Here is a 20,218-nt window from a genome sequence, read left to right on the forward strand (position 1 = left end):
TGTCCCTAAGTATGAGAGTGTGTGTGTGTGTGTGGGCCCTGTGATGGACTGCTGGCCTGTCCAGGGTGTCTCCCCACCTGCAGCCCAGTGACTGCTGGGCTAGGCTCCAGCATCCCCGTGACCCTAAGCAGGAGGATAAGTGGTTTGGATAATGGATGGTTCTCTACCTTTAACCCATCCTATTGTAGAGGAGCAGTGGGCAGCTGCAGCGCCCGGGTACCAACTCCAGTTCTTCTTGCCATTGCCTTGCTCAGGGGCACAGACAGGAGTATTAACCCTAACACGCATGTCTTTTGGATGGTGGGGGGAAACTGGAGCACCTGAAGGAAACCCACGCAGACACAGGGGGAACATGCCAACTCCACACAGAAAGGACCTGGGATGAACTGGGGTTCGAACCCAGGACCTTCTGCTAACCACTGGGCTACCGTGCCGCCCCGCGGGCGAGGGGAGCACTTGATATTTTGACTCACTGTTTTCCAGTCAATAAAAACATCACTTCGCATCTTAGACATGACTGCTGAGCTGTGACAAAGTGATGACTGAGACAGGTACAGCCTTGTTTCAGTTGGGCCTCGGGCAATCAATCCCACAACGGATGCTGCGGCCTAGCCGTATCTGGTGCCAAGGCAGGCCAAGACATGAGTCACGCTACCTGCCAAGGAAGCCTCGCTCACCCCGCATGTATCTACACATGTATGTGTGTGCATGTGAGAGAGTGTGTGTGTGTGTGTGTGTGTATGCTAATAAGAGGGAGATTAAATGTAGAAGATTTTCAGTTGATGATGTCGTGGGAAACTCACCTCCGCTGACTCTATTGTAGACTGTGAGAACTAATCTTTGTTTACCTCCTTTGAGGAGGCGCACAATATAAAGATGGAATCATGTGTTTATGAGGAAGCTGCCAGAAATAAAATGCATACTCATACACAACAGATATATACAGCCACACTCATACTATACTCATACAAACACATTTCCAGGCACACTTGCAGGCACACATACACAACAATTTCATATATAGATAAAAATAACACACACAAACACACACACGCACAACTTATCGTGGAGAAAAGAGTCAGTGGCGAGACACGGCGCCACTTATCACTGTTCAGTTTGCTCTGTTCCCCTCCGTCTCCTCCGCGTCACCGCTCTTGTTGCCTTGAATAAAGAAACTCGGTCCTCATATTTTCGTTTCAATTCGAGCTCCAGTGAAGAAATGCGGAGCACGGCGGGACATTCCACGAGTTCTTATGGGTACGCAGATTTGTGTGTGTGTGTGTGTGTGTGTGTGTGTGTGTGTGTGTGTGTGTGTGTGTGTGTGTGTGTGTACATATGTCAGTGTGATTGAGTGCATGTGTCCTGCTCATGCCAATATGTGCACTTGCATCCAATGCATGCCTTGGCATCAGCACTCAGTGTGTGTGCACGTGTGTGTATGTGTGCGAGCGTGTTCTTGCGCATGCGTGGGGATGATAAATAAAATGGAAAATTCAAACCCGCCACAGGAATGTCTCGGCAACACATGCTTTAGGTTCCCCGGGTCCTGGAGTAGGAAGCTGACAGTGTTCGTTCATCGACACCTCTCGTGCACACCCGGCATCGGGCAAGCATGGCTCAGCACACACTAATGCACACCAGGCCAGGGGATTAAATCCAAAACCAGCCAGCTCTGCTGTGCTGTTTTTATCTAGGGTCTGAGTGTGGACATGGCGGCTGCACACGCGCAAACACACACACACACACACACACACACACACAGGTGAGCCAGCGAGGCTGCAGCAGCCCAGTCTCCCACCCCTTCAGCTGTAGCGAGGGGCCCCAGTGGTCTGCATACTTTAATAACTCAACTCACATGGTCCGAAAACTCCGGGGAAAGTAGTTCAGCGCTGAGCTACACCCAGGCAGACTCTAGTCAGTACGACACCCGCTACTCGTCAGCCTCGTACGACTACAACTGAGGAGGTCTACAGCAACCCGTGATGACTTTGAGGGAGTGATTTGTGGACTGTGTGTGCGTTGTTTGTTTGTCTGCAAGATATTGATCTGTAGGAATACCTGAACCAAAACCCAACAACGCTTTCTTAGTTCTTAAATCGGCAGGTGATGTTTCTTTCTGCTGTCTGTTGCCTCTAAATTCTAATCAAGATTTGAGAAAATGACCCTGCTGCCACCACCACCAACTTGCCAAGTCCACCTTCCACCAGCACAATCAGGCTTTGGACTTAACTTTTTTCCATCTGCAACCCTGACATCAGTCGTCTTGAAGCTGTAACCTTTAGTTTTTGCATGTACACCTACTGGAATACAGCTACTGTAATACAAATGTATTACAGTAGCTGCCACATGCTTGCCAGCACACTACTGGTTTGTGCAGCTGCAGCCAGGATGTGAAGGTGCTATAACACCAGCGATACTCAGGATTGATCACAAATATGTCAGGTCTTTGCATTTTATTGTCGGGTTTACATTATCAGGATTATACAGTCTGATGCAAATCAAATCATCCATCTTAATTTCGAGCCCTGACACACCCATACAAACCCTTCTTTCTGCGTGTTTGCTTCATCCTTTAGGTAAAGAATAGGGGAAGGTCGGGGCATCCAGGTGGTGTGGTGGTCTCGTCAGTTGCCTACCAAAAAGGGGATCGCTGGTTCAAATCCCCGTGTTACCTCCGGCTTGGTCGGGCGTCCCTACAGACACAATTGGCCGTGTCTGCGGGTGGGAAGCCAGATGTAGGTGTGTGTCCTGGTTGCTGCACTAGCGCCTCATCTGGTCGGTCGGGGCGCCTGTTTGGGGGGGGGGGACCGGGGGCAATGGCGTGACCCTCCGACGCGCTACATCCCACTGGTGAAACTCCTCACTGTCAGGTGAAAAGAAGCGGCTGGCGACTCCACATGTATTGGAGGAGGCATGTGGTAGTCTGCAGCCCTCCCCGGATCAGCAGAGGGGGTGGACCAGCAACCAGGACGGCTCGGAAGAGTGGGGTAATTGGCTGGGTACAATTGACCTTTCGCAAAGTACCGCCCCAGAACGGTGCTCGTCCAATCCTACCTTAGCAACGGTCCGCCAAGCTTTCAAACACACAGCAAAATGCTGAAACGGTGTGCCTATGGGATCTGTAAATTGGATACTAGATATCTGAAAAGTTTGGAGGGGGTGTAATTTTCTTTCCCTTCCCAAAACCCAGAACGCAAGAAGCGCAATGTCGGCAATAGATTTTGCAGTATAGCAGACCCCATGGCCATTTTAATCCATCCAAAATCAACAAAAATACCTTTCTGCTCCAAGCTAAGCTTGCTACTAGCTATTATTGATAGCTAATACAGCTAACGTATTATTACTGTTACTTTTACCCACACAATGCGCTGATTTCTTCCTTCATGTTTTGGTGTTTTCCGGCTACTTCCTGGATAGTTCTGAAATGCTTGACGGGCATAGCAACAGTAACTAAGGGGGGCGGGACTTTGCGAAAGGTAAATTGGGGAGAAAATGAGGAAAGAAAGAAAAAAGAATAGGAGAAGATCCAACCCCCCCACCCCCCCCCCCCATCTCCACACTGATCATATCCATCACCGTAGCGCTAACAGGTACTGTTCCTTCTGAACTCGAACTCCGAGTGTGATTTTTTTTATCTCCACCTTGTAAAACTTCCACAGAAAGCAGAAGAAATGACAGTTTCAAGGAGACGTCTTAACAGTTGGGAGGAAAATAAAGCCCCGGTACCACTGCAGGGGTAAACAATTCAGCGAGACAGACGTGCGAGACTAAGGTTTCTGATGTGGTTTAAGCCCCGCCACATCTCTAATTGGGATTATAATTCCATATAAATATATCTGGTTAGCATCGGGCCGCCGTGGCCGGAGGGCACACCAGCCTCTCTCTAGCCGTGCCGTGTGTGTGTCAGCGCACGGCGAGACTGCATTAAATCGCTCGAGACAGCTTCTGTTGCTCTTACGTCTAAAGGTTTGAAAAAAAGTTGGTGTTTATTCTTTGATCGGAACAGGAAAGAGACCCCAGAGTGTGGGAGAGAAAAAACAAATATAGGACACGGTACACCCCTTGTTTACCAAATGGGTGATGAGCAAATAAGGGAGCGAATTAATTAATGAACGAATGAACAAGTGCTGAAAAAATTATGAGGAAAAATGAATGGTGTGGGTGACGGGCGTCCGGGTGGTGTGGCGGTCTATTCCGTTGCCTACCAACACGGGGATCGCCGGTTCGAATCCCCGTGTTACCTCCAGCTTGGTCGGGCGTCCCTACAGACACAACTGGCCGTCTCTGCGGGTGGGAAGCCGGATGTGGGTATGTGTCCTGGTCGTTGCACTAGTGCCTCCTCTGGTCGGTCGGGGCACCTGTTCGGCGTGGGGGGGAATAGCATGATCCTACCATGCATTACGTCCCCCTGGTGAAACTCCTCACTGTCAGGTGAAAAGAAGCGGCTGGCGACTCCACATGTAGCGGAGGAGGCGTGTGGTAGTCTGCAGACCTCCCCGGATCGGCAGAGGGGGTGGAGCAGCAACCGGGATGGCTCGGAAGAGTGGGGTAATTGGCCCGATACAATTGGGGAGAAAAGGGGGTGGGCATAACTGGGCGAAGGGAACGGAGATTAATTTTCCAGTGAACAGCTTTCCTGGAGCTTGGCAGAACATTATCACACCAGCAGCACGACTCCATAGAGAGACCCTACGTCCATGTGCTGCAGCTGGAGTACTCTGTAGTCTGAGTATTGTGCAGTAACTTAAAGTACACATGCCTGTGTAATTACAGCGTGCATCATGGCTGTGCTGGAATATAAAATTGATATGTAGAAGACGGTTTCGTTCCTGTCTCGGATTATGAAACACCCTGGCTGAGGACCAAGACAGATCGGGATTTAAAGCACTGTTATTGGCAAGTCTCCTACTCAGTCATAAAATCACCGCCCTGCTCTGCTGAAAGCTCCCAGCTCATTAGTATTTCAAACCATCAACATTTGTGGCATCGATTTTTGCTAATGCACACAGAGGGGGTGAATGAGCCCTTGGGCAGGAGAAATGAGATGAAAGGCAGAACGAGGGAGAGACTGATAGACTGAGAGATTCGGTATGGAAATTGGGTCTCCGGGAGGGAAGCTCCCGGGGCGAAGGTTTCCTGCAAACTGCATCTGCGGCCGGTTACTGTTTTTTTTTTTTTTGCTTCATCAGAAAGTATGACTCGCATATACGTTTCCATTTTAGCTGATTAAGCCTGGATTCTTGTAACGTGAGCAACACGAGCACCGCTGGCAGAGGGCAAAGGTCAAAGTCACAGTGAAACAAGAACACGATGTAACTAATGTTACTGTGCCCCCACAACATATGACAGCGAGGTAGAGGATGGAACGACTGTGAATGGTCGACATTTCACATGTACTGATACATGTACTGACTGTGCCTGTGGTAAACACACACACACACACACACACACACACACACACACGTTTCCTCATTAGGATATTACTCTGACTTCCATTCACTGTGGACAACCTAACCATGTGTGTGTGTGTGTGTGTGTGTGTGTGTGTGTGTGTGTGTGTGTGTGTGTGTGTGTATTTACCATCCATCCATCCATTATCCAAGCCGCTTATCCTTACTTCGGGTTGCAGGGATGCTGGAGCCTATCCCAGCAGTCATTAGGTGGCAGGCGGGGAGACACCCTGGACAGGCTGCCTAAGGACAATTTAGTATGGCTGATTCACCTGACCTACATGTCTTTGGACTGTGGGAGGAAACCGGAGCCCCCGGAGAAAACCCACACAGGCACGGGGAGAACATGCAAACTCCACACAGAGGACGACCTGGGACAACCCCCAAGGTTGGGCAACCCCGGGGTTCGAACCCAGGACCTCCTTGCAGTGGGTGAGGCGATCGCTGTAACCACTGCGCCACCTATTTACCACACAATACTCAGCTTAAGACAAGAATTAGGCACGTAGCTTATTATTCCCCAAAACAAGAAACTTCCAAAACGATGGCTCACCAGATATCGCTCGTCATCCTTCATCCCTGGGGTGCGGATAAGGTGGTTTTGCTCACCCCTCCAGTCCCCGAAACGACGGAAGAAGTAGTTGGAGAGGAAACGGTTGATGGGGTCCCGGATGATGTTGATATATACCGGCTGCTCTATCCTGAACCTGACGAAGACATACAGAGACATTGTCGTGATGAAGAGTGGCGTAGCGAGGGCCTCCAGAGGGGAACCCACAGGTTAAGAGATGGCAGATATACAGGTAGAGCACATCTGGGACTGCTGGTACATAACTCCTATGCTCCAGCACTCGTTTTAGCATGCATGGCGTACCAAGCAATTTACTTTATCACATTTGGACAAAATGAATACTGTGCAGGAAATTGTCAGTCCCAACCAGCATCCTACAATATCTTCCAAATAGTTTCCTGAGGTTGTCTAAACTATCTAATTCAAGAAATTACTCTTTTTTGTTCTGCCCTTTTCTCCCCAATTGTACTCAGCCAATCACCCCACTCTTCCGAGCCATTCCGGTCGCTGCTCAACCCCCCTCTGCCGATCCGGGGAGGGCTGCAGACTACCACATGCCTCCTCCGAAATATGTGGAGTCACCAGCCGCTTCTTTTCACCTGACTAAGGAGTTTCACCAGGGGAACATAGCATGAGGGAGGATCACGCTATTGGACCCCAGTTCCCCCTTCCCCCTGAACAGGCGCCCCGACCGACCAGAAGAGGCGCTAGTGCAGCGACCAGGACACACGCTCACATCCGGCTTCCCACTCGCAGACATAGCCAATTGTGTCTGTAGGGACGCCAGACCAAGTTGGAGGCAACACGGGGATTCGAACGGGCGATCCCCGTGTTGGTAGGCAACGGACTAGACCGCTACGCTACCCGGACGCCCCTCAAGAAATGGCTTCTAAAGCTTAGTTTGGACCCAGGTCTTAATGGGTTGGCATAAATGGGGTTAACGTCGTAGTTCTTTGTACGTTGCTGCCCTACCTGGTGAAGTTGAGGAAGTGAACATGCCGTGTGTAGAGGAATGGCTGAGGGATGTTACTGATATTCTTCATAAGATCCACCTGAAACACACACACACACACACACACACACACACACACACACACACACACACACACACACACACACACACACACATATTCATTTTGCATTTAAGTTGACTATTAATTCCTCGGAAGACGCTGCAACACATTACATACAACATTTTCTGCCCTGAACATACATCTAAATACCCATATGGACCCAGTTAAAGCAGTTTTTACTGAACACCTGAGGACATAATTCTCAACATGGTTATATCCGTTATTGCGTGTCATGTTTTTAATTCAGCAAGGCATGCAACCGAAGGCAATCGAGATTCCCATTTGGAGTGCCAGCATGTCACGTCATAGTGGAAAATGAAGCAGCTTGTCTCATATCATTTCATTAATAGGAGGTAACCATAACCACATGTCAGCCTCAGCACTGTAGAGGGGATGATGATAAAACCTGACTGTGTATTGTACTTATGGGGGCTTCCAATGAGAAACAACGAGATCAACGTGATCTCTGAAAGCACCGTCTCCAGGTTTCATCAGATATGAATGAGGATTCCCATTTGAACCGTGGAATGTTTGCGCTGGACATGAATCCATGTCTGAAACGTGCTTTCACAGCCGAGCTCTTTGACCCGCAGAATTCGATTTGCAGGATTTTCCACGACGGATTGACCTCGGATTGGCCCGTTAACTGCAGCCTTGGCTTCAACGGCTCTACTATCACTGTTCAGAACAACCCGTAATAGACATCGGCGTCATCGTGGGGAAAACTTCCCAGGACCACGTCGGGCACTCAAGATAGCCCATGGTCCAACCTTTTTAAGAAACCATTCCTTTCTAGGCCACTGTCCCTCCATGCTCTTGTGAAAAAACCACTCCCTCGCCAAGGCTTCACGGGTCTGCACGGAGAGACAGGCACTCAGCGAATCCCTCCTTGACAAAAGTCCATACGAAAGCTGTAGCCCGATATCATGGTTATTTCTCTTCTGCAGTAAATGGCTCCATAGTGGAGAAATTTGGTCAGTCAATATGAACAGAGAGACATTAAGTTGTATAGGTCTGCACCAAAGCACCAGATCCACCATGCAAAACACAGTATTTAGCAAGTAGCCATTCTATCTCTGGTACTACCACTTACTGACAGCACAACTAGTGGCCATACAGGCTAATTCAACTAATAGGAGCATGCCAGGTTATTTCCAATGATTTACATGTGGGTCACGAACAAACTTGTTTGTACAGCGCCTGTAAAGAAACACAACAAAATAAACTTGTGATGATCCTGTCATATAACCTGCAAAATATCAAACCACGAGTGGTATCATATCAAGAATATTGCTGGTTACTCGCTACTTTAAGAAGAAAAGAAGAAAGGCACTTTATTTTTGTCATTGTAGGTTACAACGAATTCATTCTCTGCATTTAAGCCATCCTATTGTATAGGAGCGGTGGGCAGCTCCAGCACCCGGGGACCAACTCCAGTTCTTCTTTCCACTGCCTTGCTCAGGGGCACAGACAGGAGTAGTAACCCTAACATGCATGTCTTTTTGATGGTGGGAGAACTGGAGTACCCGGAGAAAACCCCCACAGACACGGGGAGAACATGCAAACTCCACACAGATAGGACCTGGGATGGCCTGGGGTTCGAACCCAGGACCTTCTTGCTGTGAGGCAACAGTGCTAACCACTGGGCCACCGTGCTACCCTCTTGACCTGAGGAAACTGATGAATTAGAAACTGTCATTTTCAATAGTTGTGCTCTCTGGAAACTTAACAACAGTAATGTTGTTGTTAAAGTTCACCATCCACGAAGCTGATATAAAAAGTTCCTCAGTTCTGAGCATGGAGCAGGCCTGACTCCTGAACACTGCAGACTGGCATGACTGTAAAATAGCTTTGGGCACGAAGCAGAGGACTTCCTGCTGCTTTTGTACCGTCATATGATGACCTTTGCTGTAAGTTCATCCTTATGACTGCACTTTACCACGGATGGCGTATTCTGGCTGCATGCAAAAGTAGGGTTTGCCACCCATCCACCCATCCATCCATCCATTATCTAAGCCGCTTATCCCAATCAGGGTCGTGGGATGCTGGAGCCTATCCCAGCAGTCATTGGGTGGCAGGCGGGCAGACACCCTGGACAGGCTGCCAGGCCATCACTGGGCCAACACACACACACACACACACATGCACACCTAGGGACAATTTAGTACAGCCGATTCACCTGACCTACCTTTGGACTGTGGGAGGAAACCAGAGCACCCGGAGGAAACCCACACAGACGAGGAGAACATACAAACTCCACACAGAGGATGACCCGGGATGACCCCCAAGGTTGGACAACCCCGGGGTTCGAACCCAGGACCTTCTTGCTCTGATGTGACCGCGCTAACCACTGCGCCACCGTGCCGCCCAAAGTTTGCAACCCTACAAAACGAAATATATGTTTTGCAAAAAAATGGGTCACTGTAATCTTTAGCATTCAATATCACACAAATATGGAGGACCCACTCATAAAATTCATCAGTCAAGAACTACTATAAGAACACCCCCTAAAAACCACCATTAACTGATTTGACTTCATCACTGCAATGGTTGCTGTCTTATTTTAGAAGGAAACTCATTCTGCACGACATGCACAAGTTGAATCCTTCTTTAAATAGAGACTCAGCCCCCCCTGCAGGGACCGGCATCGCTGAAACCATCCACAGCCAAACTGTGAATGTCGAGCTCTTATAAAGTATGTATGGGCGGCTGTTGCGTCATAGCTGGTCTATTTGGACGGCAACAGTGATATGTATACTTGTTTATGTACACAAGCTGGTTTATCTAAGGGCCCAGTCAGATTTTGGGCTTAACACCCTCCCTCTTCTCTATAAACTCAGTACATTTCCACTGACTTGCCTTCCGCGCTCGCCGAATCTTTCCTGCTACTGTCGAATCTTAAAACTTACAGTAGTGCGGTAAAATTCACCTCATGCCTCTGGCGCCCTCCTGAATGCATAACCCCTCTTCCTCCCTCCTCCTCTCTCTCTCTCTCTCTGTCAGGGAAGTGGTTATAATCTTTTTTTAGTTTTTTTTTCTTTTGCAAAACCTGAATCCTTTTCTGCAAAGTGACCCCCACCCATCCCTGACCTCAGTCCAAACCAATTAGACAGTGTTAAACCCCCCTTTCTCACTCAGTCACACACACACAATTGGAGGAGGAGGAGGAGGAGGAGGGGTCTTAAAAGAAAGAGAAAGCCCCTGTATCCACCCCTCTGTACTGTCTGGACAGCCTCCTCTTATCTAGCAGGGAAGGGGAGCAGAGTTGGAGAGCATGCAAGGAAAAGTAGAGGATAGTCTGAGATTCCAGGCATACCTGCACCCCCCACCACACACACACACACACACACACACACACACACACAAGCCCCGTTTCCTGAACACACACCGCCCCCGCAGCGTCCTCCCTGGGCTCATCAGGGGGATGCGGGCGGGAGCCAAACCCATCGAACGCTGCGGCAGCAGCTGCCGCCGCCGCCACCACCTCTGTATTCAACTACTGCTCTCTCGTGCAGCTCGCGACCACAGAGTCAAAGGGCTAAAACCAGAGATAAACGCCACTGCGCACACGCGCTGCCCACATCATACTTGCAAATTCGTTGGAAGTGGTCAAGTTCGAAAAATACTATCATAGTCAGGAGGAAAAAGGATGTAAAAAAAAAGAGCTATCTTTAGCAAAATTCAGTATTTACTGTGCTTTCTGGTGCATCACATTAAATCAAACTCAGGGACTCGTTTCGTTTTGTTTTTTTTGATTGAGACCAGTTGCTTCTGGGCATTTAGCTGGCAAGATAGGAGGAGGAAGCAGCTATTTGAAGTCTTGGTCGGGACTAACCCTTGCCAGGCCATTTTCAGTGTGTGTGTGTGTGTGTGTGTGTGTGTGTGTGTGTGTGTGTGTGTGTGTGTGTGTGTGTGTGTGTGGCTGACAGTGGCAGATATACAAGGTTTCTGGCTACATCTGTCTGACAGTAAACATCTTAGGTGTGAGGAAGGAAACAGAATCCCACACAAACACCAAGAAGCCCATGAAGAAACGGGGTCTCTCTCTCTCTCTCTCTCTCTCTCTCTCTCTCTCTCTCTCTCTCTCTCTCTCTCTCTCTCTCTCTCTCTCTCTCTCTCTCTCCCAGTAGTTGTTTTTTTTTTTTCTTCATTGCAATGCCTTCGACCTGTCTCCCCCACGAAGCCCGGTCACCCTGGCACATGCAGACAGAAAGGGACAGACAGGTCACTATTCACTTTGAATGCACAAGCCCGTGCGGAGCTGCAGAGGAAGAAGGGGGCGTTGCCATGCGGGGAGCAGAGGGCATCGTGGTCTCTGGGCCGACCCATTAGCGGGCTGCTGGGAGAGCGAGCAGGAGGGCGGTCCAGAACTGAAGTCCCCCAGCAAGAGCTGGAACTAATGAGACCCCACGTCTCTGAAGCTAGGCAGCACGCGCGTGCCTCTGCATGAGTCAGCAACCCCCACACACACACACACACGCACACACACGCAACAAAGCATCAACACACACACAGACTTCAACACACAAATACAAAAATAAACATTTACACACACACACATCAGCAATTTATTGTTTTTAAGAAGGGAATATGTGTTGTTATATGCCTTTGTGTTGCAGGCTAGTGACGTGCTGAGGTCAGAGGTCGGGACGTACGAACAGGGAGTCTGGCTTGTGGGATAAATAAAAGCTTCGGCGTGAATTTGGAAAAGTTCTCGGACCATTCATTTAAAACAACAAGCAAAACATGGTGCTGATTGATTAATTGATCAGTGCCGATTGATTAATTGATCAGAACATCAATCGATTATGATTCTGGTGGTTGATTGACCAGTCCAGTCAATTCATCAAGTAAAAATAACATTTGTTGGTTGCAGATTCATAAATACTTATGATTCATAACATTATGAAATGAATACTGGAGGTTTTCGTTGGCTGCTTGTCAGACTAAGTCAACAGTTTGAAGACATCGCTTTGGACTCTGGAAACTTAAGACGGGCATTCATCAGCACTTTTCACTTCCAACAGACTAAACGGTGTATTGATCAATTGAATACATAATTGATAGTTTAATTGATTGTGAAAATGATCGTTAGTTGCACCCCTAAAACACACAATCATGCACGCACGCACGCACACACACACACAAACACACACCTACCCACCAATGCACTTTGCTCTGCACAGACAGGTCCAGTATGCACACTCTCCTAAGCAGCCTTGCTTGGGGCCGATTACAGAGATGTTTTATGTCCAGAGAATTAATGAGTCCAATGGTGTTCTGCCACTGTGTACAGACAGCCTTTCATGGTTTGATGAATGAGTAAACAAGTAGCTGTTTCAATATTAGCTTAGCGTATTTACATTGAATCAAATTGGACAGTAATGGTAATGCGCATTTAGTAGCTGCTGACCATTCAAAAGTGGCTTCCAATGCCTCGTTGCTGAAGGATACTGCCCCCACTGAAAAGCACTCAGAGGATGTGAGGCACCACCACATTACCCCCCCCCCCACACACACACACACAATCACTCGTTTCCTCACCCCTTTTTTTTAAGGAGAGTGTTGTGTCTGTGATAGAGGGAAGTGTCATTCAAGGACATGAATAATGCCTCTCGTGCTTGTGGAAGCTGTAGCCTTAATGTGAAACTTCATTAAAATTGATTTACCCCCGTTTCTGCCCAACTGTACCCGTCCAATCACCCTGCTCTTCGAGCCGTCCAGGTCGCTGCTCCACCCCCTCTGACGATCCGGGGAGGGCTGCAGACTACCGCATGCCTCCTCCGATACATATGGAGTCACCAGCAGCTTCTTTTCACCTGACAGGTAGGAGTTTCACCAGGGGGACGTAGCGCGTGGGAGGATTAAATTTGTCTTTTAACTCATGCATGCATTTTTTATGAGCCGGCTGGACTACTGCAGTTCTCAGTTTTCTGGTCTTCCAAACCGCATAATCCATTGATTACAACTTATCCAGAACTCAGCCGCACGACTTCTAACCAGGACGAAAAAATGAAATAAAATCAGACCACATAACTGCAGTCCTCCGAAACCTTCATTGGTGACCTGTCGCTCTCAGAACACAATTAAAAATCCTGCTCTTGGTGTACAAAGCACCCACTGGTCTGGCTCCTCACTGCATTTCAGACATGCTGTCACTGTGCAATCCCAGCAGCTCTCTCGGGTCACCGGGTGGAATCTCCTCCATGTGCCTGCAGCATTTTCAAAGTCTGGGGAGATGGCATTCAGCGTCTATGCACTTAAGGTATGGAACGGTTTGCCTGCTGATCTCAGACCTGCTCCAACACGCCCGACCAAGCCAGAGGTAACGCGGGAATTCGAACCGGCGATGCCCGTGTTGGTAGACAATAGCGCATGTGAATTTTTGCACGAAATGGTGCTACACAAATAAAATTGGATTTGAAGGGCATCCAGGTAGCACAGCGGTCTATTCCATTGCCTACCAATATAGGGATCGCCGGTTCGAATCCCCGTGTTACCTCCGGCTTGGTCGGGCATCTCTACAGACACAATTGGCCGTGTCTGCGGGTGGGAAGCCGGATGTGGGTATGTGTCCTGGTCGCTACACTAGCGCCTCCTCTGGTCGGTCGGGGCACCTGTTCGGGGGGAGAGGGGGAACTGGGGGAATGGCGTGATCCTCCCATGCACTACGCCCCTTGGTGAAACACCTCACTGTCAGGTGAAAAGAAGCGGCTGGCGACTCCACATGTATCGGAGGAGGCATGTGGTAGTCTGTAGCCCTCCCCGGATCATCAGAGGGGGTGGAGCAGCGACCGGGACGGCTCGGAGCGCCATGTACAATTGGGGAGGAGAAAAAGGGGGGAATTTTTTTTTTTTTAAAGTGGATTTGGATTGTATTTTGGCCTGTGGGGGCAGAGAGCAGAGCATCAGCTCGGCAGCACTGCTACTACGTCTTTGGGAAGTAGTAACTTGCTCCAGTAGTTTTTGGCAGGTTATCCAGCTGAAGGCTTAGTGCCTCTATAGTCACTGCATCACAGTGCCAAAAGCGTCTGAGTCTGACAATATGGGGCTGGAGAGAAAAAGAAGCCACGTCTGGTAAATAAAATCTCAATTCAGTTGGAAAATGTTTTTCATTCTCTCAATCAAACCTCTCTGGGGAAAGCGGAAAAATACAGGAGGGAGAGATTATGTGCACTTTATCCCTACAAATCAGTACCATTCAGAGATGCTTCATTCACACAGGCATTTGTGTTACCATTTCCACCGGCGCTGGTCCAGCGTTTCTTCCAAGTCTCAAAGGGCTGTGGTTTTTCTAAACGAAAGCAGCTTTCCCCGCTGTAAAGCCGGCGCTCATGTCCTTGAGATTCTCCGGAAAAATAATAAAAGGAGAGTCTTCATCCTCCTGGCTGGTTCTCAGGCCGTGTAAAAGACAAACACGCTGAAAGTGCCGCTGCTACTACTATACTCATCACTGTGCTGTGCCCCGCCACACAAACAACTACATCCAGTCTGAGACCAAGGCCAGATGGGTTTTCTCAATGGGAGGCTGGGCTGGAGCCTAAGAGGTTGTGGGTTTAAATACCGGGGGCAGTTGTGAAAAGCTCACTGGGGGAAGGTGATGGGGGAATCACTCCTTCCGACCTTAACAGCTACTGTCAAAGTGCCACCCAGCAAGGCACCGGAGAGGCTCGGAGGCCGACGGTGAAGTTGCACTTCATCCTACTTTGTGCTCATCTTGTTAAACTGGTACCATTTTTACAATTTTGTTGCAGTCTTAACCAGTAACATGTACCACCTTTTACCACTAGGGAGGGATGCTGGCCTTTCACTGTCAGTTCTGGAAGAGATTCTGCTACTGTGACTTGTTACCAGCAATAAATACCATGCATGAGGCTGGACCGGGTCACAAACTTTGCATACTTTGCATACTCAGTGAATGTGATGGAAAGTGCATCTGCAGTCCTTCTACTCAGTCCATCTGCATAGAGCAAGGCATCAAATCCAACCCGCCGCCGCCCCGTCGACTCACCTGTTCATGTTTAGTGAGGCGGGTTTTGTTGTGGATGTCCGAGGAGACCAGGTTGAACTGGTGTTTCTCGGCCAGTATCCGTAGTAAGATGACCACCGTCCTGCTGCCGCACTTCCCCACACGATTATACACCACCTGGCTAGGGAAAGGCAGCACCTGCAGGCGAATACACACACACACACACACACACACACATTGTGAGAATGAGAATCAGAGAACAATAGGCAGCAATAATTGGGAAGTGCTTTAGAAACCCAAACCACAGTCACAGGTGTTTCAAATTGTTTTGTTTTGTCATTAATTGTGGGGCTGTGGTACACTGCATTGAATTGAGTTTTTTTTTACGCAGTACTGGTATGTTGCAAACCCACAAAACTTACTGTAGAAAGTGGGAAAAGGAAAGGAAAAAAAACAGCATAAAGGAAGAGGGGGGGCGCAAAGGAGAGGAAGCAAACAACACTCTACAAGGAGCATCGACCTCCATTCTCTTCCCTCCGTCTGTCTTTTTGACCTCTGACCCCTGCTTTTCATGTCTTTTCACTCCAGGGATGAACTCATTCTACTCCACAATAGCTTCCCATTTGATGGAGAGACTCCACATGTTAGTGTTTTGGGAACACACGTAGACACACACACACACACACAAACACACTACTACACAGCTCATGATTCACCAATTAAATGAGTAGCACGGCCGTGATTCAGAGATTCAGAGGAAGTAAGCTCCTCAAACTTTGCTTTTGCCCCAACAACATGTGTATGTTGTTTGCTTGTGGCACAAATGGCGGCGGAGGGAGCTGAGGCTGTGTATGGACATGTGTGTGTGTGTGTCAATTTAGCACATGGGCAACTGGAATGCACTTATTTGACAGACACCCCCCCAGGGCCCGCTACCGTTTACAGAAGGACGCCCTTCAGAAAGCGGACAATTCAAGTGAGTTTACAGACCAGAGCAGGGTGCAGAGTCTGGGAATGAGAGGGGAAATACAAGGAAAATTCAGAGGGAGCGAAGCAGCCTAGAGCCGGGATTTTCCTCTCAAAATCAGTAGACTACTCCCTCCTACTACAACTACTACTACACCTTTACAATACAAAAAGACAAATCGAAACTTCCTTTGTGTTCCCATAAATACCTTTGCCATGACTGTATTTCGTGGTTCAAACCAGAAATAAAAATATCTAGCTGGGGATTTTCTTGAATAGCCACAGTCTGGACATGCAGCCACAACTGTGCTTCTAGGCACTGTGCGTCTATCTGATCTGACATGCTTAAGTCTTGGTTAGCAGACTGGTTGTCTAGATGACTGACTGACTGTTTGTCTGGATGACTGACTGAATGACTCACTGAGTGTTTGTCTAGATGACTGACTGACTGACTGTCTAGATGACTGACTGACTGTTTGCCTAGATGACTGATTGACTGACTGACTGACTGACCGGTTAAGTGTCTGCCTAGATGACTGACTGACCAACGGAGTGTCTAGATGACTGACTGACTCACTGTTTAGATGACTGCCTGACTTACTGACTGTCTAGATGACTGACTGACCGACTTCGTCTAGATGACTGACTGACTAACTGACTGACTGTTTGTTTAGATGACTGACTGACTGACAGACTGTTTGAGAACTCCATGGTTAGAGAGCTGGTGGTTGACCCCATATAAGCACTAAATTTTAAGCATTCTCTTAATCCATCGAGGGTTTAAGCCCCAAAATACCCCTTGTCTTTTGTGTGTGTGTGTGTGTGTGTGTGTGTGTGTGTGTGTGTGTGTGTGTGTGTGTGTGTGTGTGTGTGTGTGTGTGTGTGCATATGCACGTGCATGTGTGTGTGTGTGTGTGTGTGTGTGTGTGTGTGTGTAAGAAATTGTTTTAGTGCTTGTGATAATTTTCTCTCTTTGATCTCCCATTTTTGATCTTAAACTTCTGAAGCTCTCGTCCTCTTCTAATGCTACTATTAATGCCAGAACGGACACTGTAGTCTCACACACACACACACACAAACACACACACACACACACACACACACACAGAGTGATTATGGGTCCCTAAGCAGCAGCTCCTCGTTGTGCAGGCTGGGTAAAACCTCTCCGAATGTTTTCCAGAGCCCAGATGAAACGGCGTAACGTCAACACAGAGAAAGAGTGGCAGATAAAGATGGAGAGAGGACAGTTTTCAGAACAGACGAGTTGAAAAAGAAGGAAAAGGTCTGAGGACTGGCAATCTGTCTATCGGTGATGCACTTCCTGTGTCACAGCTGAAGCGCAGCTGTTTACAGGAAGTCATTACAGATTAAAGCGGCTTGGCGCCGGGCAGGAAACAAAACGTGTGTGTCGAGCGTGCTTGCTGGAAAGGGCCGCGCTATAAGAACAAATGACTAATGAACGACTGCGCTTCTAGAAGTTTCACTGGCAGACGTTTCATTTAGCGTCGCCTAATAAAAGTTTCCAAGATATCATCACCCTGAGGGCCAAATTTGTACATTTTAACGACTGTGCATAGCCATCGTATTATAGATTTATTTTAAAAATCTGCAACTGAAGTTATACAGGGGCAGTATACACACAACCCTTATAGCAAATCTCGAATTTGGGGATTGTAGGGTTTTAAATTTTTTTCAAAAGCCCTACTGCAATAATTACATTTCAACATTGGGAAAACATTTTCATCAGTTGGGAATGGTGCTCTTGGACGGCGGAGCAGCATTCCTCAGACGCCACTTGCCAAGGAACCACAGACCTCTCAGCTTATCACAGAAACGAGGCTGATGGAAGACAGTCTGCGTTTGCGGGGCACCGTTCTCGACTGATGCGGCGATAAAAAATGTAAGGGAACACAAAACACCGCCTTGCTCTTCCCCGCTGACTCTTACTCGTCCACATCCCCCCGCTGGCAGCCGCCCTCTTCACTTTGACCTGTTGTGTTATTTCACTGATGCGTGGGTGTTTGTTTGCAGTGTTTTCCCCTTTAGTGACGCTGTTGTTGTGGTGTTTATGGCTCGGATTCCAGTGGTGAAATATCCAACTCGCACTGAGCGAGCGAGAGGACCTTCCTCTCCGCTCTCATGCGCTCTCATCTACCTCCTCTCCTCTGACCTGATTTTGTTTGCTTTCCTTCCCTTTTGCACGATATCCTCCAAAAAAAAACAAACACACACACACACAGAAATCTAGAAATGTACCAATATCACTGTTAGACTGTCCAAATATGAATCCGTAAGTGTTGGCTGATACCGAGGCGCTGATCTGATCCATTTGCTGTGCTCAACAATGCAGACTTGGACCATTAGTTTGGGGTCAATGGGGAAAATAATTGAGAAAGAATCCGTTTTTTTTCCACCATTAAAGAAATACAGACTTCCATCTGCCGAAATGCAGTAAATCGAGACATTTTGCTTTTATCCATGACATGTTACTCACGGATTTTGGTATTTTAGTCTTGGGTAAAATGTCGGGGAAGAGGAAAAGAGGAAGGCCAAACAGGAGGTTTATGGATGTGGTGAGAGAGGACATGTAGGTGGCTGGTGTGACAGAGGAAGATGCAGAGGACAAGAAGAGATGGAAACGGATGATCTGCTGTGGCGACCCTTAATAAGAGCAGCAGAAAGTGGTGGTAGTAGTAGTAGTAGTAGTAGTAGTAGTCTTGGGTAAAATGTCTGATACTGATGCTTCATTTTAGCCTGTTATTGGCCCGACCAGTGTCAGTATCAGTGCATCCCTACACGTAAAAAAGGAAAACCCATTTAAATTTATTTATTTATTATTATTTTACACCCCCCCCCTCGTTTTTTTCTCCAATTGTACTTGGCCAATTACCCCACTCTTCCGAGCCATTCTGGTCACCGCTCCACCCCCCGCTGATCCAGGGAGGGCTTCAGACTACCACGTCTCCTCCAATACATGTGGAGTCGCCAGCCACTTCTTTTCACCTGACAGTGAGGTATTTCGCCAGGCGGACGTAGTGGATGGGAGGATCACCCCCTAGTTCTCCCTGCCCCCTGAACAGCCAGAGGAGGTGCTAGTGCAGCAACCAGGACATATACCCACATCCAGCTTCACACCCGCAGACACAGCCAATTGTGTCTGTAGGGACGCCAGACCAAGCCGGAGGTAACACGGGGATTCGAACCGGCGATCCCCATGTTGGTAGGCAATGAAATAGACAGCCACACCACCCGGATGCCCCCAGGAAAACATGTTTTAAATACCTAATTGGAATCCACCCCATAATTTAGGAGTCTATATTTGCATCACATTAAATGTGGATATCTCAAGTTTCAGGAGAATTTGAATTTACAAGGATAAGACACAGCGTCACCCCTGCCACGTGGCATGGTGACCTACCATTGAGGACAATGAGCAGATTACAGCCACCTGTCTGACCCCAGCTGAGAGTGACCTGCAATCGTAAAGAATCCGACATCAAATCTGTGACTTTTCCTTCAGCTGCCAAATACCGGAGCCATCGCTCACACGCTGTGGTCCTTCACACTTCCATCATTCCTGGACACCCACAGCAGTGTGCTGGCCTGTAACCTTCACTTTTCTCAGAAATGGTGCTCTGCACTGGGTACAGCACTCTCTGAAGTCACTGAGCTCTTCATTAGTGGAGAATGGCATGACATGCAACAGAGATTCTCCACACTTCCTGTTATTAATGACCCCACCATTCATCTCCACTCCCACCCAGAGACAGAGCGAGAGAGACAGACAGACAGACAGACAGAGAGACAGAGACAGGGAGTTAGTTTGCACTACGCGGCTAATGTGGCATCAGTGGAGAATTTAAGAGTCGGGACAGAAAGTACACAAGACACACACAGATGTAGTAAATATAGAAGCCATAAAACACTCTGCTTGAGGCTGTGGCCTAAGTATATAGCAATATTCAAAAAAGGAACGGTGCAAAATGTGCTCATAAAGAAATATTCAAAAATAAAGCAACCCGTGTAAAAATGTGCAAGACATTCTTGGCATTCTTCCTTACGCATATGAAGCCATACTCTATTCTGAGAAGCGTTTGGTTTTTCCACAAACTCTTATTCACGTTCAACTTTTTAAACAGTTTTAATTTTCTCAATGAAAAATGCCCCCCCCCACATTAAACAGGAGCGC

At 48.1% G+C, this 20,218-nt stretch overlaps 1 protein-coding gene across 1 annotated transcript in view; it reads right to left on the minus strand.

The window, feature by feature from the left end:
- usta (uronyl 2-sulfotransferase a) overlaps positions 1-20,218 on the minus strand; it is an 83,616-nt gene that overhangs the window by 8,846 nt on the left and 54,552 nt on the right. The window contains exons 3-5 of the mRNA XM_056294822.1: positions 15,106-15,261; positions 6,994-7,073; positions 6,004-6,157 (exon numbers count right to left, since the gene is read on the minus strand). Of these exons, the coding sequence (XP_056150797.1) occupies positions 6,004-6,157; positions 6,994-7,073; positions 15,106-15,261 (390 nt within the window). The remainder of the gene's footprint in view (positions 1-6,003; positions 6,158-6,993; positions 7,074-15,105; positions 15,262-20,218) is intronic.

This window comes from Lampris incognitus, chromosome 15, assembly GCF_029633865.1.
Source record: "Lampris incognitus isolate fLamInc1 chromosome 15, fLamInc1.hap2, whole genome shotgun sequence".
In the NCBI taxonomy this organism is placed as follows: domain Eukaryota; kingdom Metazoa; phylum Chordata; class Actinopteri; order Lampriformes; family Lampridae; genus Lampris; species Lampris incognitus.